The sequence below is a fragment of the Muntiacus reevesi genome, chromosome X (genome assembly GCF_963930625.1).
Source record: "Muntiacus reevesi chromosome X, mMunRee1.1, whole genome shotgun sequence".
NCBI classification, from domain to species: domain Eukaryota; kingdom Metazoa; phylum Chordata; class Mammalia; order Artiodactyla; family Cervidae; genus Muntiacus; species Muntiacus reevesi.
The window spans coordinates 126,649,120-126,669,751 of record NC_089271.1 but is presented as its reverse complement, the minus strand read 5'-3'; the positions used below and the strand labels follow the sequence as shown (position 1 = coordinate 126,669,751).

The 20,632-nt window shown below is 37.3% G+C and overlaps 1 protein-coding gene across 5 annotated transcripts in view; it reads left to right on the top strand.

The window, feature by feature from the left end:
• The window catches only part of STAG2 (STAG2 cohesin complex component), a 135,977-nt gene extending 126,133 nt beyond the window's left edge, over nt 1-9,844 (top strand). For all 5 annotated transcript variants that reach the window (XM_065914823.1, XM_065914826.1, XM_065914824.1 and 2 more), the window contains 3 exons: nt 2,159-2,285; nt 3,249-3,326; nt 7,918-9,844. In XM_065914823.1, coding sequence (XP_065770895.1) covers nt 2,159-2,285; nt 3,249-3,326; nt 7,918-7,941 — 229 coding nt within the window. In that variant the 3' untranslated portion in view covers nt 7,942-9,844. The remainder of the gene's footprint in view (nt 1-2,158; nt 2,286-3,248; nt 3,327-7,917) is intronic.
• Nucleotides 9,845-20,632: the final 10,788 nt, after the last annotated feature.

The window sequence follows — 20,632 nt, the reverse complement described above, 5'->3', positions numbered from 1 at the left end:
CTTTGGCTCCAAGAGAAATGGCATATAAGCAGTCTTTAGATGACTGGTACGAAGGGGGAAGATCTGATGGTTTTGATTAAGTTTTTTAGTTTGAAAGCTTTGTATTTGTAACATAATGTGGTATCTGTTTTAATGCTGGAGATAGTGATTGTTACCTTATTTTTTAAATTTCTATTTTGTTTCAACTTTGTTGGTTTTTGAATGATGAGAATTTGACCTATTTTTCTTAAGAACTGATCATTTTCCTCATGAGTAGTAGTCTATTTAAATTCACTTTAGTTGTCTGTAGTGGTCTTAAAAACCTCAAACAGACAAGGTATACTTTATCACATCTGTAGATTCTGATCCTGTTATGTCTACTATATTCATCCTCTATACTATCGCTTGATTCTGTCCCCTATTCTGTTTCTGTAGCCACATTCCCTTTAACATAGGTTCTTATTTCATGCTGAATTCAACAAGTGATTTCTCAGCTTCTCACTAGTTACCAGTCTCATTTGGTCCATATGTCTCCCCTTAAAACTTTCCACCAGTGCCCTCAATCTTCCACAGCATCTCATTATCATTCTTTTGTTTGTAGATTAATTGATTAATTTTTTTCTTCAAGTTTTATGGGGATATAATTGACATACAACACTGTATTAAGGTGTCCAGCATCATGATGCATCTTACATACATCATGAAGTGATTACCACAATAAGTTTAGTAAACATCCATCATCTTATATAGCTATAGTTAGTTTTTATTCTTCTTAGAGATAAACTTCCCTAGGTGACAAATTATTCCAGTTAAATAATTATTATCAGAAGAGTCTTTTGGTTGTATCATAAGTAGTCTATCACCTGAGACTTTAAAATATTTTTGTTTTATAATAATTGTTCTGTAATGGTGTCTGGCCTATAACTGAAATACCTTCAAATTCTGTCTCTTAGTTTATATCACATATATCTTTCAAAAGCAGAATGAGTTTCTGGTTTTCTATAACACATGGTCCCCAAAGCACACATATCCCCTTCACAGTTGTTTCCACTAAATACAGTAAAATTGTCATTTATCATTTACTGTCCAGAACTCTTGAGAAATAGGGACCATCGTTAACATATTTGTCCACATAGCCTGAACTAGATATCATGTCTTGTGATCTTTGTCTTTTAAGACTCAACATAGTTTTGTGTAAATTGTAAGCAGGCATTCAATAAATAATTGATTGAGGGGAGGTGGAATCTTTACATGAGTGAGCAAAGAAAGAAATATTATCCAAACTGGGGAACAACGAGTCACCCTCAATTTCACTTATGTTGATTCCTTTATGCTGATATGGGCTAATTTGTGAACTTGAAATTTGAGTTTTTTCCTTTTAATTATGTGATAATAGAATTTTTGGTCTTAATTTTTATTTAACTTTTCTATATACGTCTCAGTTTTGAGTTTCATAGGATACAGAGTGCAAGTTTCACCATAAATGTTGCTCATTTCCTCCTGAAGCAGAATTAATCTCTTCTTTCAGTATATCTTTATAGCGCTTAATGCATATTTCTCTTGCAATATTTATCACTTTGTCATAATTAATTGTGTTTCCCATAGTAGACTGTGAGCTCCTTGAGGGCAGGAATCATGTCTTACTCATCTTTTATTTTGCATCCATAGGACACAGTCAAAGCCTGGCACATAGTAGGCACTATGTGAATGAGTGAGTGAGTGCCTGGTATATTTTAGGTACTGAGTGAATGTTGAGTGATGGGTAAATTAACATTGTATGTTCATGAAAATACATGTATTCTGAAAAAGTCATTTCTTTGGTCTCTTGTTTTATACTTGTTTATTAATTTGTACCCTGCCTACTTTCAAAAAGGATTTGAGGTATCTTGTCTGCTCCCATGTGGTAAATTCTCATTGAGCTTTTAAATGGGATATCAGAACTATCAAGCTAAATGTTTTGAAGTAATGTAGAATAAACGTAACTCCTTAGCATTTTCAGACAAGTGAACATTGGGGTTTTGACATCATTGATGACATGATCAATGCCTAGTCATTTTCCCTGACCTTTAATTCCATCATTTTCCATTACATTTGAATAGAGAAAGCCACATAGTTGCTGCCAATGTATTACTAAGTTGTGACTTTGGTTGAGATCTTGACCTTTTTTGTATTTCTCTAGTCGGCGTGGTACAAGCTTAATGGAAGATGATGAAGAGCCAATTGTTGAAGATGTTATGATGTCCTCAGAAGGGAGGATTGAAGATCTTAATGAGGGGATGGATTTTGACACCATGGATATAGACTTGGTAAGATACAATGATTCTGTAAGGTTTTAAATTTAGATGTTTTTTGGAAATTAAATTGGATATTATTAGAGGAGATAAATACTTGCCATAAAAGTAAGTTTTGCAAAATTATTAAATAAAATAGTTGCCAGGAGTTTAGTTATGTGAGAAGGGATTAAGGAAGAGGGTGAGTTTGGTGAGGGTGTTAGATCCTAATTTACATGGTAAACTTTCAGACTAATTTAGGAATATATAAAGGATATATTTTGCTTAATAGTATAATATCACCTTATAATTTACCATCTATTTACCATTTATCAAACCAATATTTTATAAACATGATCTACTTTTTTACTGAGGTCAGTTTCCATATCACAAAGTACTGATTAAATACTTAGACTTGGAAGTTGAATATATATGATGGTATATTCTCTGATAATAACATCATACATAAAATTAGGGCTCTATTATATACAAAATGATTCCATGTATGTCATTTTGCTACACAGCTCATTCAGCTTTGTGAGGTAGGTTGAAAGAATTGAGGATATTGAAGCTTAGACACCCTATCCAAAGAGACAAAACTAGTAAGCAGTAAAGCTGAGACTCATAAGCCAGGTCTTCTATTTCTCAGTATACTTGGTGTATTCTCCTTAAAGAGAAGAGGTCATTAAATATGGCTTCTCTTCAGAATAGTGTAATTCAGTGCCTTGAAAGGAAAGTGAGTTGAGAGAGACATTTCTAAAATAAAGTAAAAAAATCCGCTTTCTAGTTTTCATCCATAAGAATAATTTTCCAAGAATGAACTGCTTTTGCATTTTTAAACATTATGTAGTTTGAATAGATAGTAATTGAAGTATTGTAGGGTGCCATTGCAACTACATAGGTCTCGTGAACACTTAATTAATTTCAAGATTTTCAGTTACTATTTGGCTTATTACAGATATGGCAATTGTCAACTTCCCTCATTTTTTTCCCCTTTAGCCACCATCAAAGAACAGACGAGAGAGAACAGAACTGAAGCCTGATTTCTTTGATCCAGCTTCAATTATGGATGAATCAGTAGGTTTAATTTAAATATGCCTCAAGATTGTAAAATCAAAAGTAATAGGCAATCTCTGAGTTTGAGGTTGAAGAGCTTGGACAATACATTGAGAATGGATAAAAACAACTGGACAGAAGGAAAAGAGACAGGCAGGAGGGATTTCGTAGTAGAGTTGAGAAGGGGTCATGCAGTGGTGGTAACAGATTCAAGGTGCCTTTGAATCCCTGGCCGACTGGGGCTTAAGTGTTGTGTTAAGGAATTTGGACTTTTCCTGTAGGCTTGAGTTATACCTGATGAAGGATTTTGAATGGGGGGGTGGGCATGATCAGAATTGTGTTTCAGAAATATTTCTTGAATAGGATGAATTAGAAGAAAAATAACCATGATAGTCATAATATGAAGACATGGTGAAAAATAGAACTTGAACAAAGGCTTTGGTAATAAAGAGAAGGGAGTTGAGATAATTGGTTATTGTTAGTTGTCAATTCTGTTTCTTCTGTCAGTCATTGTTGCCATATTCTCCCTGAGAATGCCACGGTTCAAATCTGTAGTTCCTCTCAGACACACTGTGCTCTCACAACTCCATGACCTTGTAAAAGCTTTTCTGTCAGAATTGCCCATTTCCTTTTCCAATTAATGAATTCTTTCTTTCAGTAGTCAGTTCCGACATTACCTGTGGAGTTTTTCCTAACTTTTAAGATAGATACTTTATTCTCAGCTCCCATAACACTTGTACACACTTCTGTTTTGATAACTACCAGATTGATGTAGTGAAATAGGATATTACATTTTGCTCAATGATTGAACTCCAGGCAGTGATGATTTTATTCATTTTGAGAGTTTTGCCCAGCATAGAGGTGTTTAGCCTTATTTGTCAGCTTACTAGATTGGTTAAATGCCTGTCTAGCTCACTTTTTAGCATCTACCCATTTATGCTGCTTCTTCCTAACACCTGCTGTCTCAGGTGACTGTTGTATCATCCTCCAAGGCCTGCCTTCTATGCCCGTATTTTTGCTGCTCTCTCCTGGCCCTCTCTTGCCTCATAATCTGCTGTCAGATAGCTCTTGGAAGAATTTTAACAAATGAACTCATGCTGGCATACTTAAATTAATAGAGCTAGCTATTTGAGCTAAAAGATAACATTTCATAGATCAGCAGGTATAGAAATCTTTGGACAAGGCACCTTGGGATCCTTGAAATCAGTGTTTGTCAATCTCTAAGGGACATATAAATCATGTAGAGATCTTATTAAAATGTAGGTTCTGCTTCAGTAGGTCGTAAGTGTGGTCTAATATTCTGCATTTCTAATAAGAACATAATTTGAGTAGCGTAGGTGACCTCTGCCTACCCATAAGTCTATAGTTTAAGTGTATATTGAAGTATGTGGTTTCCCTGATAATCTAGGAGTGTGTATCTTCCAGTTTGTTAAATAAAACATTTAGGTAGTGATTGTGATGAGGAATGAAAGAGAATCTTTCCAAGCATATGTGATGAAATGCATTAATTCAGCAGTTTAGTGAGTTGGAAATTGGTGCTAAAATGAATAAAATGCTCTCCCTGCTCTCAAGGGATTTGTATTCTAGTCCACCTCTACTATCACTTTGAGATGAAAAGGAATGGAAGCTAGTATTTGAAAACATGTGCCTGACATTGTGCCAGGCACAATTTAGTGGGATCCCACTTGTAAACGCAAGCAAACTTGGGCTGTAGAGGTGGTTTCAGTGACTTGCTGAGGGTTATACAACTTTAGTGTCAGAGTAGTAATTTGATCTGAGTTCCTTTTGGTTTAAAAATCTTGTGCTGCCTCTGCTGTGTAGTTCCCAGAACTAAAATCAGACCTTACCTCAAAGAAGTACCAAGAAAAATTTTTTAGAAATTGTAATGATTAACTACAGTCAAAATTGATATGGGCAGTTAGAGATCACCTTATTTTTTTCATTTGTTCATCTAAAATCAGGAAACCTTTAGGCATTTGTTTCCTTAGTCACTTACTTTTGAATAGATTTGCCAAATGATGCTCTTCACCTTTTTTTCTCTACAGTAGTGGAACAGCATTGTATATGTATTTATATTTTTGACATTTAACATTTAGGGAAAACTATAATCTGAGTGAAGCCAAATATAGGGACCTAATAATTGTTATTTATAGAAAAATGATTGCATTCTTGTGTTTATTGCATATGTAGCAACTTAGAGGATGGGTAGTTTTGCTGCTTTTCCTAAAATTAGGAAAAGGAGCACATGCATCTATACCTGTAGTTCTATACTATTACCACATGATGGCAGCAGTCACATAACTGAGTGCTCAGTATCTTTAACAGTTAAGACTGTTCAGAACAGTCAGAACAGTTCAGACTTCTAAAGATGAAGTCTTTGACCACATATGCATTGTAATACTATTAATACTAGTTTGTTTTAAAATCACGTTAAACTTTATCTTATTATCTCAACAATAACTTAAATGGAATAACAAAATTTTAAATGTAAAAATCTGCATTAGATTACATCTTTTTTATTCAACCCTGTGATAATAGTCAGCAAGACAATAATAAAATTAGGACTGTAGATTCTTTTATACCCAATTCTAAGATTCACTAATTTTATGTGAAGTAACCCAAAGCATCCTAGTATAGATACTTTAGATTATTACTAAGTAAATCCTAAATATATTTTCTGTAACATGTTATCAGTGTGATTCAGAAGTGGCAATATGAAAATTCTGAGCAGATCAGTTTGGGGTTGCATATAATATTCTAGATTTATGATTTATTTGGTTTCATATTTGGTAACAGTGTCAACATTGGTATATGGTTGCTTTCTGCTATTAGTGGGCCAGTATTGCCTCAACGCACCAAAGCTGGCTGTTGGTACTTTTAAAGTATGTGCTTAAGTGGTTGTTAATGTTGACACCAGAAACAGGTAGCTTATGTTACCAGATAAAGAGAATATCACTAATGTCCTTCTTCTGTGTTGAGATTCTTTTATTAGAATTATCTGTAGTATAAAATTGGTAAAGGAAGGGTTTGGTATAATGGAGCTAATTTAATGTTGTAGTAGAAGAATCTCCTTTATAACCTTGCCTGTACAAACTCAGGAGGAGGGGAAAAAAGATCTGTTCAGGCTATTTCTAGGTAGATACTTGGTTTGGAAAGAACTTGAGTTCATCTTCATGCCACAGTCTACACTAAAACTGTCAATTAAGATTTTATCCTTTCTTTCATCATTAGATCTTCCATTACCCAGAGTCAGAGTGTTATGGCTAGAAGGGATTTTTAAACATTGCCTGTCACCTAGGCCTCTTTGGAAACATTCTAACCACCCAGACTCTGACTCTTGAAGCTAAAAAGGAGAACACTTAACCTTGAGGGATGGGGTGGGCAAGGGGCGAGTAGTGGTGTTGGTTTTGATGGATGACTGGTAAGAATGGGGTACATTAATACTCTATTGTTCTCGTTACTGGGGATTCCAAACACTTTACTTGATGATTTGCTACATGGAGGCTGCAATCAGATAGATATTTGTTTCCTGGTCTGAAAATACATAGCTCCTTCAATTCAGATCAAAACAATTCTGAGTTCTATGACTTTTGTTAAAGTGAGATTTAATTTACAAGTAAATGCCCTTTGTAATCCCAGTCTTAGATCATTACCTCTGGCTTTAATTATCAGTTTTTCACTAGCTCATTATAGTATTTTAAAAATATTACTCAATTGTCATAATAAGTGCTGGAAATTTAATTGAAGAGCCCAACTTTTAGTATATACAACTAAAAGTTGTAGCTTATTCTTGCTTAACAAACAAGAGGGAGTTGCTCCATTCATTACCTGCTTTTACTTTTTTAAGTTAGTGACAATGATTAGATTTTACCTAGCATTGTTTCCCCAGCTGAAATGTAATGGAGTGAAATATAACTGGAGTGGGTTGCCATTTCCTTCTCCGAGTTCCCAATCCAGGAACCAAACCCTGGTCTCCTGAATTGCAGGCATATTCTTTACCAGCTGAGCTATGAGGGAAGCCCCAAAATGTAATGAAAAGCATCAATACAACTTTTTGCTCAGATTTTACTTTTGCTTACTTGACTTTTTAAAATTAGTAGACTTGTTCATTCAGTCCAACTTTTCAAAAGAATGCTTCCTGTTTTCTACATATTTATATTGTTCTTGGATGTTTTTGGTCTGTGTGTTCAAAAGACTTTAAAAATGATACCCACTTCACAGTGCAAATGACTGAGTTTGCCACACATCGTTGTGCCAGAAGTGTATGCCAAGAAGCACATTTACTTTTTCATTCAATATATGTTGGGTGCCTGTGTTCAGGGCATTATCTAGGCATTAGGGGTGTGTATAAACATATAAATGAGACATGATTTATGCTTTTAGTTATATTTATGAGGTAGGTAGGATTGTGATTAGGCCTGATGTTATTTCATAATTCTATGTTAATGGTAATTATAATTTTAGAATTATATATCTGAAAAGAGGGGGATTTTTCAAAGTGACTTTTAGCATGTTATTAAACTTAATATTGCCAAGTATTGATGTGTAATATATTTTACAAAGAAATGAATGACAATTTTAACAAGATTTTTTTTTCCCTCTCTCTCATTAGGTTCTTGGGGTGTCAATGTTTTAATACCAGTACACAATTAAGTCTGTGGTGAAGTCATTTTCTAAGTGGAAGAGGAAATTTTAAAATAAAGTGTGGTAGATACAGTGAAATTCTGTACAGATTTTTCTCTAAGGAGAATATGACGTGCTTATACTTACCAAGATCAAGTGCATTTGAGGGGCAGTTTTGTTTGCCTGAAAAAAGTAAAGGACAAGTAAACAATTTGATGATAAGCTACAGTTTTTCTTAGAAAGTAAATATTTTATTTATGCGCTGTTAGTTGGCTTTTGAATCAATTATTTCATGCTTTTTTAAAAGAAACTATAACAATCTGAAGAGGCATTTGGTACAGACGTGAATCCTCTTACATTTATTTACTGGGTGTACTAAGTAATGATGACCTCTGCTGGATTTCTGTTTACATCCAAGAAACAAAGTTAAGGATGAATTTATTCCCCCGCCCTGAAATTATAGGATAGAATTGTTTTTAGCATTCTAAATTTAAATGCTTGAAACATCAATCAACGAGGCTTTCTTTTAAATATTGTAATTGTGGAGAAAAGTAAACTTATAAGCAGAACTTTTACAATTTTTTCATCTAAAATGTATTTTAAGATATTTTTAAAATCCAAGAGCTTCTCTATACTTTTCAGAAATACCCAGATGCAGTGAACTGCCAGAAGGTAACCAGTCTCAACCATGCTTATCCCATTATCAACCCTGAAAGTTTGCTTGTCCTTTAAGATAAAAATGTAATGTTGTGATATTCCTTCCAGTAGTGCCACTGTATTTTGTCTCCAAATAAAAGAAGCTTATTGTAGTATGTTTGCAGAAAAATTCTAAACAAAAATTATACAGCTTATTAGAGTGTGGGAATAGGGATCTAAATTTTAAATAAAATTATATATATATATAAATTGGTGCTGATTTTATAATTGCGCAGTTTGTTTAGTTTTTTCTTACTTTTAAATTCCAACTTAAAATTATGAGGTTTCAGAAATATATTGAAAGTTTAACAATGTTTAAAAATAGAAAAGCATGAGTGTTCATGCTTTAAAATGATTTTTAAATTTGTATTTTATATTGTTTTATCTATCTGTCTTTGCAAGCAGTCTTCAGGTTAAAGATACTTCTAACAGGTTACAGTACATTTCCTCTGTATGTAAATTAGATGGGATAATAGAATTCATAACCCATAATATTCTTTGAAAGCTAAGCTTTAAACTTCATTTTATGTCCTTTCACAAATGAATTAGTTTAAAACAGAAAGTGGCTACTTGCCATTTTGACATCAACTCATTTTGCGAGGCTTAGGCAGCTAGACATCGTTTAAAACAAAATATTAACTTATATTACATGTGTATCTATCTTTTGTCAGTCGTCTCTCAGTTCTTGAGGTATATTATTTTAATCATTCCATGCCTTAATATGCTTGCAATACAAGAATATCTTCAGATGGGTGAATACCAAAAGGCTTCCAGTTCTTAAGAGTCAGAAACCAACAAGCATTGGGCTGTGGTAGCCAAAAACCATAGGTTAGCTAAAAGATCATGATAAAATACAATTATTTTATTAAATCATGGTTAATAACAAATGAAATCAAGACATGTCTAACAGATTTTCCATCAACAAATATTGTTACGTGCAAAAGTATTGCCTATGTTGTTTTTCACACCACTGCATTTACTAGAACTGCTGAGAGGACTGTATATATGATTTTAAACCTAAGTTGATTTTTTTTTCTCACTCTTGAAAGGAGTACTTCTTTGTGAAAGCAGTTCTTACAGCTTTGTTTTCAACCAGCTAAAAATGTTTTATATATTACTCTAACCTGTTGTCCTCCACATTCTATTGTCCTAATTGTACTGTTTTCTGATTTGTATTTATGTCTTGAGACAGTAACTTTTTGAATAAAAATAAACCTACAGTATGTTGTATGTTTTATCTTTTTGTACTTGAAAGAGGAGGGTGGCTATAAGCGGTTAGAAAGTGTACCTATTATCACATCGTTTAACATGTTTGGGTGGGAGTAATTTATAGAAAATATTGCCATTTTATATTTTTAATAAATCATATGTATTTTAAAATGAGACTAAATCCCTAATTGGGTTATTACTTTAAAGTAGAAACCTATGACCATTATTACTTTATTTATCTGGTATGAGTTAAATGCTCATTTATATATCTGCATTGTTCATCCAGGATACATTTGAGTGCCCACTGTGTGCTGAGGCATGTGTTAGAGATCTAACAGCAAACAAAATAGACAAGGCCCCTCCTCCATAGATCTAGTCGGGCAAACAAATATGGAAAGAATCAAATAAAATAATTAAGCTTATTACATAATTAGTGCTAGGAAGGAAACCAGCAGAGTGTGCTGAGCTAGAGAGAGACTGAGAGAGAAAAGAGTGTGTGTGTATGTGTGTGTGTGTGTAAAACCTCCCTTAGGTAATGGATTGATGTTTGGAGGTAAGTGAAAGCCCATATTTGAGAAAAAATATACTAATTGAATTCCTATTGAAAACTCTTAATGTTCAGCATGTTAAGATTGGCGTTGTTCTCTTTCTTTTTTAAAAAAATTTTTGGCCGTGCTGCACAGCTTGCGGGATCTTCGTTCCCTGACCAGGGAGTAAACCCACACCATGGCAGTGAAAGTGCCAAGTCCTAACCACTGGACCACCAGGGGATTCCCTGCATTGTAATCTTTTTTCCAGCTTTATTGAATTGTAATTAACATACAATACTATCTTAAGTGTAAAGTGTACAGCATGAATATTTGGTACATATGCATAAACTGTGAAATTTACAATAAGATTAGTTAACATGTGTCACCTCATAATAATTGCCATTTTTTGTGTATATGGTGAGAACATTTAAGATCTACTCTGTTAACAACATTCACATATACAAAACAGTATTATTAACTATAGTCACCTCCCTGCATTGTACTCTTAAAAATTATTCATATCAATGTAACACTAGCACACTGGTCATTTAGGCTAATTTGTAGATCATATTATAAGCCCAGTCTTCTGCCATTGATGATGCAGAACTGAACATAATAAATGCTAGTTAATAGCTAGGCACTGTTTGAAGTGGTTTACATGCAATATCTTATGAAGGATCACAATGGGTGACACATTATCATGCCCCCTCTCCCTCCCCCTTCTCCTTTTTATTTATTTTTTTAATCAAGAGGCAGGAAAACAAGGCACAAAAAACACCTTGGGCAAGGTTATATGGCTAGTAAATGATGGGGTTGCCACTCAAGCAGTCTGGCTGCATTAAGTCCTGGCAGCATTGAAATGATTCAATACATAAGGATAACACAGATAATGGCATAAATACAAAATGGCACATTACTCATTGTTCCATGGTGAGGAAATGGAACTTCTTTAAGGAGTCTGACTGGCTATAGAACTGAGTAGTATGACTCAACATAGTCCTATAATATGCTACCAAGCTGACTTCTGTAAAGAGTATGAATTAAATGAGTCTATCAGTAGTTACTAATTAATAGTTTTTAAAGGTGAGAGACTGGGGAGGAGGAATAGGATTAACCAGAAGGGATAGCTTCAAAATCTTTGCAAAAAGGAAGTCTGTAAGGATTCACAGAGATGCGTTCAGGTCAGATAGATTTTTCTGGAAGCTGTAATGATTCAGCAAAAGAAAATGAGCCAAAAAACTAGAAGTTCACTAAGCATCACTTCAGGTCAACAAATCTTACTATCTACTTACTATGTGCCTGGCCTTGTGCTAGCTGCTGAGACCAATAAGACAGGCTTTGCTTTCAAGTTAATTATAGTTCTGCTGGGAGTTGGTATGCAGATTCAGAACTAATAAAATGGGGGTGAGTTCATTGTTTTTACTGGGTGTTATGGGAGCCCAGAGGAGGGGCACTTACTGTGGATGCACTCTGAGAGGCTTCATATAAAGCTGACACTTGAATATTTTCCCCAGCATTTTACTATTTATTCTTCACAGCAATGCTGAGTTTTACAGCAAACACATTTTGCATTCTTGCTTTGCCATATATCCATGTATTAATGTCCTTTTTATGTTAATTTAGAAGTAAATTGCAAACATGTACACTATGCCCTAAATATTTCAGCATTTATCATTAAGAGTTTAATATTTGCCGTGTTTTCCTTTTGGTGTAAAATTTATGTGTGATAAGATTCACAAGTTGTAAGTATATATTTGGTGACTTGTAACAAATGCTTACAGCTGTCTAACCCAAACCCCTATTGAAGGTACTGAGCGTAACCATTAGCCCAGAAACTTTGTACTGCTAACCGAATCAATCTCTGCTTTCATCCCTTCTCTCTACAGAAGCAACAACTGTTGTTTATCTTTCCACCATAGATAAAACTTGACTGTTCTAGAACTAGATATGAATGGGATCATATAGTATGCTTTTGTATAAGGTTTCTTTCAGCCTGTTTTCAAGATTTATCCATATTGTGTGTTGTGTTGTGCTATTGCTTAGTCGCTTAGTCGCTCAGTCATGTCCGACTCTGCGACCCCATGGACTGTAGCCCAACAGGCTCCTCTGTCCATGGGATTCTCCAGGCAAGAACATTGGAGTGGGTTGCCATGCCCTCCTCCAGGGAATCTTCTCAACCCCGGGATTGATCACAGGTCTGCCGCATTGCAGGCAGATTCTTCACTGTCTGAGCCACCAGGGAAGCCCATCCATATTGTGTGTATCAACAGAGCTTGTTTGTTCAATAGTTAGTGGACATCTGGGTTGTTTCCACTTTTTGACTGTTAGGAATAAAGCTGCTACTTGAGTTGGATTTTAAAAGCTGAAAGGTGAAATGGGGGCAGAGTGACCAAGGCCAAGAATTCCAGGCAAAGGGGACAGCATAAACAACCATAGTGGACAACTTTGTAAGCCATCTATACTTCAGATTTTTAAAAATCACCATCATGGGTATAAGAACTATTTAGTAACCACTTAGGGGTGGGTAGGGCAAACTGGAAGATAGTTGGCTACCCACTACCTCACATCAGCTTTAAAAAAAAGAAAAAGGGTAAATTCACAGTTGTACCTTTAGTCACTTCAGTGTTAAATGTAATGTTCTCAGAATTGGCAAATATCCAAGATAATAAGTAGGATACCTTTAAATGAGTTGTAATAAATTGATTTGTATACTAATATGCATGGTAGACACATTAAGCCTTACTCTACCACTGAGAAAAATAGTATATTTCCTACAGCCTCAGTTGTGTAGTTGTATTAAATTCCGAAGAAGTAGGTTCCTCAGTAGAAGTCAGTTTGGGGCTGATAGTGCAAACGTAAAATGAAGTCAGCTATGTTTACTCACTTTTTACCTCTTCCATCTCAGGTTCAGGATAGGCAGGAGTTCAGTGAATCTTTGCAAGTTAGCTTTTAAATAATTTTATAGTACTTATAGCAAAATTATAGCCAATTTTGAAGAAGTAGCAGCCAATATTTGTTGCATGTTTACTGTGTGCCAAACTATTCAAAGCGCTTCACTGGTAGTTGATTCTTGCCTAAAATTTCTAGTTGATATCCACATTTTACAGATAAGGAAATGGCAGCCCACCAGGCTCCCCCGTCCCTGGGATTCTCCAGGCAAGAACACTGGAGTGGGTTGCCATTTCCTTTCTCCAATGCGTGGAAGTGAAGTCGCTCAGTCGTGTCCGACTCACAGCGACCCCAGGGACTGCAGGCTACCAGGCTTCTCCGTCCATGGGATTTTTCAGGCAAGAGTACTGGAGTGGGGTGCCATTGCCTTCTCCGCTATCATTCCTAACAACGTGCAAACATTTCCCATCTTCAAAACTAGGGAAGAAAACATTCCCTTGATTAAACATCTCCCTTTAGCCACTGTCCTATTTGTCTCCTTTGGCTGCCTGGACTTTTTCCATTCTCTCTCTCCCTTACGTCCCCTGCCCTCAACACCCAACACCTTTTTCTGCCATTTATTTAATTTATTTGGCTGTGCTGGGTCTTAGTTGCGGCACACAGGATCTTTCGTTGCAACATGTGGAATCTGGTCCCTGACCAGGAATGGAACCTGGGCCCCCTGCATGGGGAGCTTGGAGTCTTAGCTATTGGACCACCAGGGAAGTCCCCTCCCATTCGCTTGAAAGCTCTCCAATCAGGCCTTCATTCCTTCTACTGCAATGAAAATCATTCCCCCTCATAGTGACCTTCATTTGCCAAGTTTCCTTGCCAATATCCTCTCTAACCTATCTACAGAGTTAATTCCCTCCTCCAAATCAGTTTCTTACTCTTCCCCAGCCTAACTCATTGATGGCAGGTTGAGAATTGTGCCCTTTTGGTGGAGTTCTGGCAAGACTTCGGCAACCCATCTCAGGAAACCGACAGAAGGGTGTTCCCATGTGGCTTTCCCAAAGCCTATACAACAGTAATTGCTTTGTAACTGTTATATGAAGTTCCCAACCTCCAGAGCCGTCATGGTCTGGCTTAGGCCACATGGAAACTTCCCTGTGGTTTCCTGGCTTTTCTTGTTAGTAAAGCAATCAACTTCATCATCTCGTCCTTTGCAAACAGCTTTGGTAGTGAGTTGAGAGAAGTTTGGATGGGTTATTAAGATTAAGCTTTGAGCAGAGTGTGGTGTTCAATTTCACGCCTGCCAAAACCTGTTTGGGTCAGATTCATTTTCTGATTGTAAATATCTTGGGATCAGTGTCCTTTGTACCAAGTTTCAGTATAAGTGTAGACATATTTAACAGGCCCTTCCACAGCAGTTAACAGTTTATCTGGCATTTCTTAGTTTAGCACCTTCAAAAGCCTTTTCTTAAGAACTGTCTGCTTTGAGAGCTGCAGTGGCCTCTATATTAACTTCAGAAGGCTAAGCTGTTGTAAGAAGAAACTCAACAGAAATTTAGTGATTTAATACATAAATTTTCTCCTGCTGGTAGCAATTCAGGACAGCTTTTCCAAATTGGCAGGTGCTTTTTCTCTATAAGGTTGTTGAAAGACATAGGCAGGCTACTCTACCATCTTTAATACATGGCTTCCAAGGCTGTTTGGCCATTGCCATTGCAGCCCACAGGAGGTGGGGAAAGACCATGGTTGAGTGCATGTGGGAGATTTTCAAGGGCCAGGCCTGAAAATCACACATCGACGCTTCTGTTCACATTTCATTGGAGAGAACTTAGTTATATGGCCACACCTAACTTGCAAGGGGGCTGGAAAATGTAGCTTGGCCATGTGTCCGGGAAGAAGGGAGGAATGGATTTTGACTGACCACTGGCAGTCTCTGCCTGAGCCTTCCCCCTCTGGGCATCCATGTTTAGCCCTCTTGCCATTTTTAGGACACACTTGCCCTTTCCCCTGAAGGAACAATCCAAAGTCCTATCCAGTTACTAACTCAAAATAATGCATTATGCTCAGTCTTCTCCATCAGGTCCAGATATAGATGGACACCTCGAATACCCAGTATACAATAGTGCAGAATGGACAGAATAACCATAATGACCCGCATTCAGAAAAGGATGGCAGTGGAGCAAGTCCTTGGGTCAGATTCTTGCTCTGCTCTCTGGATGGAATTTCCTTATCCTTTGTTTTTCTTATCCTCCTTCTGGAAGTTTTTCCTTGTTCTTTTTCTTCCATGGCCACCTCTGAATTGGGCAATGCTAAATAGTTGATTTTGTTTGGCAGCATCCCACTTTAATGTATCTGGTCTGTAATAGTTGGTGTAGGATATGCTGCTGTTATGGAGAAGGAAATGGCAATCCACTCTAGTACTATCGCCTGGAAAATCCCATGGACAAAGGAGCATGGTAGGCTACAGCCCATGGGGTTGCAAAGAGTCGGACACGACTGAGCGACTTCACTTTACTTTCACTTTCACATGCTGCTGTTAAGATCCAACAAGGCTCCCATACAGTGGCTTACATAAGAGGCTTTTTTCCCGCCTTTCTATAGTCCAGGGTAGCTGTTCTAGGTCAGGATGTCGCTCCTGTGTGTTTATCCAGGCTGACAGAAGTTCTGTCATTAATCTATAGATCTTGTTCAAATTTTTCTTACTGTCTAACTAATATTCACTATATCAATAGAACAAAAATATCTGGTCCAAAAGTAATTCATGATGATGTAATGAAGTTCATTGTCATGTCTCTTTAGTCTCTTGTAATCCAGAAACATCCCTAGTCTTTGTCTTTTATGACATGGACATTTTTGAAGAGTACAAGTCAGCCATTTTATGGAATGTTCTCAATTTGCCCTTGTCTAATATTTTCTCATGATTAGGTTCAGGCAGTGCATTTTGGGCAGGAGTGTGTGTGTGTGTGTGTGTGTGTGTGTGTGTGTGTGTGCGCGCACGCACGCACGCACATGCTTAGTCACTCAGTAGTGTCCGACTCTTTGCAATCCCGTGTGGGCTGGCTGTAGCCTGCCAGACTCCTTTGTTCATGGGATTCTCCAGGCAAGTATACTGGAGTGGGCAACCATTTCCTTCTCCGGGGATCTTCCCTACCCAGAGATCGAACCCAGGTCTCTTACACTGCAGGCAGATTCTTTCCCGTCTTGAGCCACGAGGGAAGCCCTTGGCCAGGAATGCTACAGAAGTAGTGTTGTGGCCCTGGTGCATTGTATTGGACTGTTGATTTCTCCCACTATTGGTAATTTTAACTTTATTTGGTTGAAGTGATACTGGGTTTCTCCACTATGAAGTTACTATTTGTGTTTTGTAATTAATAAGTATTTTGTGGGGAGGTACTTCCAGTCTATGTAAGTATCCTGTAACTCATCAGCTTTTTCATGCCTGAATCGACTATTAGTGTTTCTATCAGTATGGACTCAGGAATATTGGTTGTAACCTATGGTCATCAGTCATTAATATGGTTCTTTTGTTGACCAAATTGTCACAGATTTGTCCACTGACAGCCCTTTCAAGCTGGCTCCTGTGTCTTTTGATATGTTCCCTTCATTGTTTGATCATTTCATTACTTTTTGGTACCATGTGATATTCCCGGCTCATTTTGTATGGCCCATGTCCAGCCTTGGAATTAGCCATTTCTCCAAGAGGTCCCAGTTCCTTTTATTGAAGAATGGTATTTATTTTAAAATTTATTTATTTTTGGCTGCACTAAGTCTTCATTGCTGCATGCAGGCTTTCTCTAGTTATGGCGAGAGGGGAGTACTCTTCTTGATGTGTGGACTTGTTGCAGTGGCTTCCCTTGTTGCAGAGCACAGGCTGTAGAGTGCCCTGGCTTCAGTAGTTGCAGCTCACAGCCTTAGTTGCCCCATAGCATGTGGAATCTTCCCCGACCAGGGATTGAACCCGTGTCCCCTCCATCAGCAGGCAGATTCTTAAACACTGGACCACCAGGGAAGTCCAAAGAATGATATTTAGAAACCAGGATATGGGATCTATTTGTATTCATTAATACTAGGTGGTGATTGCTTCTAGAGGTCTTCTTGGAGAGCAGGGCTGGGAAATATATACATTTGCATACTTCTCTATCTGTATGTACGTTCTATGCCATTCTCCTCCCCTGCCATTGCCACCATAATGTGATTATGTTAGACATTTGACATACAGTTACATTCATTTGCTTCTGTTTATATTCCATTTGTGGGCTTCCTGGTGGCGCAGTGGTAAAGAATCCACCTGCCAATTCAGGAGCTGCAGAAGCCACGGGTTCTATCCCTGGGTCAGGAAGATCCCCTGGAGGAGGAAATGGCAACCCACTCCAGTGTTCTTGCCTGTAAAATTCCATGGAGAGAGGAGCCTGGCAGGCGACAGCCCATAGGGTTACAAAGAGTTGGACACAACTGAGCGACTGAGCTTGCATATTGCACTTGGGGGGCATTCTCAATCCTTACCAATTTTATTTATTTTTGAACATGTGAAGCATTATTAATATGATTCCAAAAGCCAAAACCATATAGAAGTGTGTACTTAGAGAAGTCTCGCTCCCACCCCTGATTCCTTCTATCCTATTCACATTCACCTTTTTTCCATCCTGTTTCCACTCACCTCATGTAGGTAAGCAGTCTTTTTAAGTTTCTGGCTTACATTTCCTGTGTTACCTTTTGTAACATAAGCAGATAAATGGGTATTTTATTTTCCTTTCTTCCTTATTCTTTTGTACTCTTTTTCATTTAATTTTCCTAGAAATCACTCCATACCATTCTTTCTTACAGTTACATAATACTCCATTGTGTAGGTATGTTATAGTTTAACTGCTCTCCTATGTATGGGCATTCAGGTTGTTTTCATTGTTTTGCATTCACACACACATGAAAAGGTACAATGAATAACTGCATGTATATATATTTTTGTATTGTTGAGAGTGTATCTTCAAAATAAATTCCTAGAACTGGAAACGCTGGTTCAAGGGGTAAATGCCTGTGTATTTTTTGTTAGTTATTGCCAAATTCCCTCTCCATGAGGGTTGTACCAGTTTGCATTCCCACCAGCACATAGTACTGAATGTGTGAATGTGAGTGCCTATTTCTCTACAACCTCACCAACAGACTGTGTTCCCTTACTTTTAAATTTTTGCCAATCTGATAGCTGAGAAATAGTATCTCAGTGTAGTTTCAATTTGGATTTCTATTATTAAGTGAGGAAGTGACTTAGCAGCACAACAGAACATTTTATTCTTTAAGGGCCATTTTTTATTTATTTTTGGTTGCACTGGGTCTTCATTGTTGCACATAGGCTTTCTCTATTTGTGGCAAGTGGGGACTACTTTCTAGTTGCAGTGCACAGGCTTCTCATTGTGGTGGCTTTTCCTGTTGCAGAGCACGGGCTCTAGGTACTTGGACTTCAGTAGTTGTGGCTCACGGGCTCAGCAGTTGCTGTGTGCAGCTCTCGGGAACATGGGCTTCAGTAGTTGTGGCCCTTAGCCTTAGTAGTTGCAGCTCGCAGGCCCTAGAGCGTGGGTTTAGTTACTCCACAGCAGTGGAATCTTCCCAGACCAATGATTGAACCCATGTTCCCTGCACTGGGGACCCCAGGGAAGTCCTGCTTGTTTTTTAAATCAAGTTTAAGTGATACTGTTGCAAATAGTTTTCTCCAGTTTGTTACCATCTTTGACTTTGCTTATGTGATATTTTATGTGGTCAAATGTATCAATCTTTTATTGTATCTGGATTTGGAGTCATTGTTAGAAAACTCTTCCCTACATGCAGGACATACAGGCATTCACTAAAATTTTCTTCTAGTACTTATATAGTTTAATGTATTTCTTCAGATCTCCAATCCATGTGAAGTTGATTCTTGTGTGTGATGTGACGTATGAATCTAATTTTACCTTTTTTCCAAATAGCTTTCCTGCATTGTTTATTAAAAGTTCAGTTTTGCCCCCCACTGATTTTTGATGTCACCTTTATCATACATTAAATTTCTCTATGTACTTGATTTATATTTCTGGACTTCTATTTCACTGGTCTATTATCTATTCAGGTGAGCAGTACCACACTATTTTATGTATAAAGACTTTGTAGTGTGCTTTAATACCCTGTATGTAATTTCCTTTTCAGTATTTTTCTAGCTGTTGGTGCGTGTTTGTTTGTCCATATACATAGTATCAACTTGTCTCCCTCCATTTAAAAGTTTTTTAATATTTTATTGGGTTAAATTTAAAAATTAATATGAGGAGAACTGACTTCTTTATGATGCTAAGCTGTTTCATTCAAGAACAGGGTGATCTTTTCATTTGTTCAAGTCTACTTTGTGTCTTTTAGGAGAGAGAGACTAGGTTGTTTACCAATTGTACATAGTTTTGGAAGATCACTTAATTTACCATTGTTTTAAAAAAATATGTACAATTTTACAGAAACAGACTCATAGGCTTAGAGAACGAATTTATGGTTGCCAGTGGGAAGGGTGGGGAGAAAGGATAGTTAGGGAGTTTGGGATTGACAGGTACACACTGCTATATTTAAATGGATAACCAACAAGGACCTACTGTACAGCACATGGAACTCTGCAGAATATTATGTGGCAACCTGGATGGGAGGGGAGTTTAGGGGAGAATGGATACTGTATATGTATGGCTGAGTCCCTTTGCCGTCCACCTGAAATGATCACAACGTTGTTAATCACTATATTCCAATATAAAATAGAAAGTTTTAAAAATATGTACAGTTTTAATTCAAAAGTTTAAGTAACAAAAGGAACAACACCACTGATGGCTTATTCACTTCCTGTATGACAGAACTCGAACCTAAATCAATGCAATCTGTTTAAATAAGATTTTGCCTTGTTAAATAATTGGTAGTGGGGCTGCATTTGGATAGCTGTTTAATTTTTGTGACTTACAGAGCGGCAGAGCTGGAAAGAACCTCAGAAATTTCTAATCCAACTCACCTCTTCTACAAAGAAGAAAGCATGCCTAGGGAATAACAAAGCAGTTTAAGGGCAAGCCCACATTTTTCAGATGCATGCATGTGCATGCTCAGTCGTGTCCAACTCTCAGCGACCTTATGGACTGTAGCCCGCCAGGCTCCTCTGTCCATCCCTTTGTCCCCCCAGCTACCTGTCTCTTGTTTTTCTCACTCCCAGGAATTTTCAAGCATTTTAGAACTATCCTGTAAAATGAAATTTTACATGGAACCCCTATATACAAATGGGTTAAAATAACAAATGAAATCTTGGCTTCAGATCGAGCGTAGGGAGTGCGCGGCCGCGGCGGTGAGAGCCGGAGCCCTGCGGGGCGGGGGCGCCTGGAGGGCAGCGAGGCGGACGCGACAGCAGGCTGG